The sequence below is a fragment of the Piliocolobus tephrosceles genome, chromosome X (genome assembly GCF_002776525.5).
Source record: "Piliocolobus tephrosceles isolate RC106 chromosome X, ASM277652v3, whole genome shotgun sequence".
Taxonomy (NCBI): domain Eukaryota; kingdom Metazoa; phylum Chordata; class Mammalia; order Primates; family Cercopithecidae; genus Piliocolobus; species Piliocolobus tephrosceles.
In genome coordinates this window covers 67456259-67460623 of record NC_045455.1, presented here as the reverse complement: position 1 = coordinate 67460623, position 4365 = coordinate 67456259, and the positions used below count along the sequence as shown (strand labels likewise).

The 4365-nt window shown below is 50.4% G+C and overlaps 1 protein-coding gene across 1 annotated transcript; it reads left to right on the top strand.

The window, feature by feature from the left end:
- The first annotated feature begins 685 nt into the window (after positions 1 to 685).
- Positions 686 to 4067, top strand: ARL11 (ADP ribosylation factor like GTPase 11). Its single transcript, XM_023187313.3, has 2 exons — positions 686 to 1028; positions 2810 to 4067. Exon 2 carries the CDS (start codon positions 2828 to 2830, stop codon positions 3416 to 3418), a length of 591 nt encoding a protein of 196 aa, XP_023043081.1. The 5' UTR covers positions 686 to 1028; positions 2810 to 2827; the 3' UTR covers positions 3419 to 4067.
- The last annotated feature ends 298 nt before the right edge of the window (positions 4068 to 4365 follow it).

The window sequence follows — 4365 nt, the reverse complement described above, 5'->3', positions numbered from 1 at the left end:
GTTTTTTTTTTTTTTTTTTTTTTTTTTTTTTTTTGAGGCAGAGTCTTGCTCTGTCACCAAGGCTGGAATGCAGTGGTGTGATCTTGCCTCACTGCAACCTCTGCCTCCCGGGTTCAAGTGATTCTCCTGCCTCAGCCTCCCAAGTAGCTGGGACTACAGGTGTGCACCACCACCCCCAGCTAATTTTTGTATTTTTATTAGAGACGGGGTTTCACCATGTTGGTCAGGCTGGTCTCGAACTCCTGACCTCATGATCCACCCGCCTCACCCTCCCAAAGTGTTGGGATTACAGGCGTTAGCCACCGTGCCCGGTCATAGGCAGCTTTTAAAAGAACACATGTGCAGCCTGGTCATCATGGTGCAACCCGTCTTTACGAAAAATACAAAAATTAGCTGAGCGTGGTGGCACCTGCCTGTATCCCACTTGCTTAGGAGGCTGAGGAGGGAGGATCACTTGAGCCCTGGAGACGGAGGCTGCCCTCCAACCTGGGCGACAAAGCAAGACTCTGTCTCGAATAGAAAACAAAACAACAACAACAACAAACCATGTGTGATTCCAAGCAAATCAGAGAATCTCTAGGCACCAGAAAAACCTCGAGGCATGCGCTGAAAGGAAGACGTCAGAATTCTCCGCGAGGAGCTCAGAGGATTGAGGGAAGAGAGAAGGCGGCTGCGCCTGGACACAGCTCTGAGCTCGTGCTCCCTCCTTCAGGCACCAAGTCTTGAGTTGCTAGAAAATGGAGCTGTCACTGGGCCTTGCTCTGCCAGGACCTGCAGAGGTGGGGACCTCTCTGCGGCGAGCCCAGCAGTTTGACTGCTCTGAGGCGCCCTAGGGCTGAGGGAGGGGCCGCGACACCAGCCCCGTCCCGAAGCCACCTGGGAAAAGGAAGCAGAAAAAGGAGAAGCAGCAACGGTTGCTCTGCTTCCTTCATCTCGCTCTTGGGACATGCCCGGCCAGCAGAAAGCAACTCCATAGGGGAGGAGAGCCACGGAGGAGCTCACAGCCGCAGCCTAATAGTAACGCAGAGGTAATTTTAACTTTTCACTTTTCTACCCCTCCAGGGGCAGCTGATATCCCCCCACCCCCATCCCCGGAAGTTGAGATGTCCCTTCTCTGTTCCACCCAGGCATCGCCTAAGTTGAGAACAGGTTATATGTCTTAAAATTTGGGATTCTTTAAAAACATATGTGACCCGGTGCGGTGGCTCACACGGGTAATCCCAGGACTTTGGGAGGCCAAGGCGGGTGGATAATTTGAGGTCAGGAGTTCAATACCAGCTTGGCCAACATGGTGAAACCTCATCTCTAATATAAATACAAAAATTAGACGGGTGGTAGTAGTAGCTGTAATCCCAGGTACTTGGGAGGCTGAGGCAGGAGAATCCCTCAAACCTAGGAGGTGGAGGTTGCAGGGAGGCAGAGGTTGTGATGAGCCATGATTGCGCCACTGCACCCCAGTCTGGGTGACAGAGTGAGACCCTGTCTGAAAACAATAACAGCAACACAAATGTGTGATGGCATATACCTATAGTCCCAGCTACTGGGGAGGCCAAGGTAGGAGGATGGTTTGAGCCTGGGAAGTCGAGGCTACAGTGAACTGTGATCATGCCACCGCAATCCAGCCTGGGCGACAGAGTGAGACCCTGTCTCAAAAAAAAAAAACAAAAACAAACAAAAAAGCACATGTGGTGTGTTGTAGAAGTCATTGACCTTGGTAAGACAGTGGAGGAAACTACTTTGCTCTGACTCATAAATTTGTCCCCAGTAAACAGTATTTATAAATAGCCCCAGTCAGGCACTGCATGAAGACATTTCAGTCAACGACAAACCATGTGTACAACGGTGGTCCCATAAGATTATAACGGAGCTGAAAAATTCTTATTTTTCAGCTTAGCGTTGTGGCGCACCACTACCTTGTCTATGTTTAGATACAGGAATACTTAGCACTGTGTTACAATAGCCTGCAGTACCCATTACAGGAATGCTGTACCGGTGTGTAGCCCAGGAGCAACGGGCCATACCTTATAGCCTAGGCGTGGAGTAGACTAGGCCATCCACGTTTGTGTCATTACAATCTATGATTTTGTAAAACGATGAAATTGCCTAATGAAGCATTTCTCAGAATGTGTCCCTGTCATTAAGTGACACTTCACTGTGTTTCCAAGACATAGTACTGGTCCTTGGGAAGCTCTGAAGAGAGGTCACTGTGAGCTGAACCATCCTCCTCACTCTGTGCATGGAACCCAACTTAGCTTCCATTTCAGCATTTAGGCTTATAGGAGAACAGGTTAGAAGCCACAGACCAGCAAGAATTGAAGACATCGTCCTGTAATTTCTACTGAACCAGGTCTGTCTGACTGGAACTTCATTTTGCCTCTTTGCTTTAACTCCTCAGGAATGTGAGTCAACATTCCATGTCTTCCAAGAGGCCCCTGATCTTCTCTGCCCAGGGACCACTCTTATCTGACCCAGAGATAGGTTAGCTGATTGTGACTCATACACCCTCACTTCCTTCGATGCTCAGGCATCTGTTTAAAATCTAACCCCGTAAAGACTCTTCCTATTTTGGAAAAGCTCTTCTGTTGTTTGCCTGTACAGATTTGTGCTCCATTTTTAATTTCAATTTTTGTAGAGAAGGCGGGTTCTTGCTTTGCTGCCTCGGCTAGTCTCAAACTCCTGGGCTCAAGTGATCCTCCTGCTTTGGCCTCCCACAGTGCTGGGATTACAGGTGTGAGCCACCGTACCAGGATGGATTTGTCTTCCTTCAGAAGACAGTAACTGATGTTTGCCCCTGGCCTTTCTCCCCTAGGATTCAGCAGTGGTCACTATGGGTTCTGTGAATTCCAGAGGTCACAAGGCAGAAGCCCAGGTGGTGATGATGGGCCTGGACTCGGCAGGCAAGACCACTCTCCTTTACAAGCTGAAGGGCCACCAGCTGGTGGAGACCCTGCCCACTGTTGGGTTCAACGTGGAGCCTCTGGAAGCTCCTGGGCACGTGTCACTGACTCTCTGGGATGTTGGGGGACAGGCCCCGCTCAGGGCCAGCTGGAAGGACTATCTGGAAGGCACAGATACCCTCGTGTACGTCCTGGACAGCACAGATGAAGCCCGCTTACCCGAGTCAGCGGCTGAGCTCACAGAAGTCCTGAGTGACCCCAACATGGCTGGCGTTCCCTTCTTGGTGCTGGCCAACAAGCAGGAGGCACCTGATGCACTTCCGCTGCTTAAGATCAGAAACAGGCTGAGTCTAGAGAGATTCCAGGACCGCTGTTGGGAGCTCCGGGGCTGCAGTGCCCTCACTGGGGAGGGGCTGCCTGAGGCCCTGCAGAGCCTGCGGAGCCTCCTGAAATCTCGCAGATGCCTGTGTCTCCAGGAGAGAGCCGGTGGGGCTGAGCATGGAGACAGCAAGAGATCTTGATCCAGACAGAGCAGCATATCTTTGCTCATACAAACTAGAAGAACCAGCTGATCCTTGAGAAACTTATGCTCAGTCTATCAAACAAGAAATGCTGGCTTGGCCCGGTGGCTCACGCCTGTAATCCCAGCACTTTGGGAGACCACAGTGGGAGAATCCCTTGAGCCCAGGAGTTGGAGAGCAACATCACAAGACCCCATTTCTACTAATTATCAAAAAATTGGCTGGGCATGGTGGCGTGTGCCTGTAGTCCCACCTACTTGGGAGGCTGAGGCAGGAGAATTGCTTAAGCCCGAGGGGTAGAGGTTGCAGCGAGCTGAGATTGCGCCACTGCACTTCAGTCTGGGCAACAGAGTGAGACCCTGTCTCAATAATAATAATAATAATATGAATAATAATAATGATGATGATACTCTAAGAAAAAAAATCTCAACCTACTTCATTTAATAGCTCATTACCAAGTGTGATTGAAGCAATATATCATGATAGAGTAGCCACTGGTTGCATAATAATAGAAACCTAAATTATCAAATAGGGAAAGAGGTTTTTTTTTGTTTTTTTTTGTCTGAGACGGAGTCTCGCTCTGTCGCCCAGGCTGGAGTGCACTGGAGTGCAGTGGCCGTATCTCAGCTCACTGCAAGCTCCACCTCCCGGGTTTACGCCATTCTCCTGCCTCAGCCTCCCGAGTAGCTGGGACTACAGGCACCTGCCACCTCGCCCGGCTAGTTTTTTGTATTTTTTAGTAGAGACGGGGTTTCACCGTGTTCGCCAGGATGGTCTCGATCTCCTGACCTCGTGATTCGCCCATCTCGGCCTCCCAAAGTGCTGGGATTACAGGCTTGAGCCACCGCGCCCAGCCAGAAAGAGGTTTTAAAATCAAATTTGAGGCCAGGTGCAGTGGCTCATGCCTGTAATCCCAGCACTTTGGGTGGCTGAGGCAGGCAGATCAC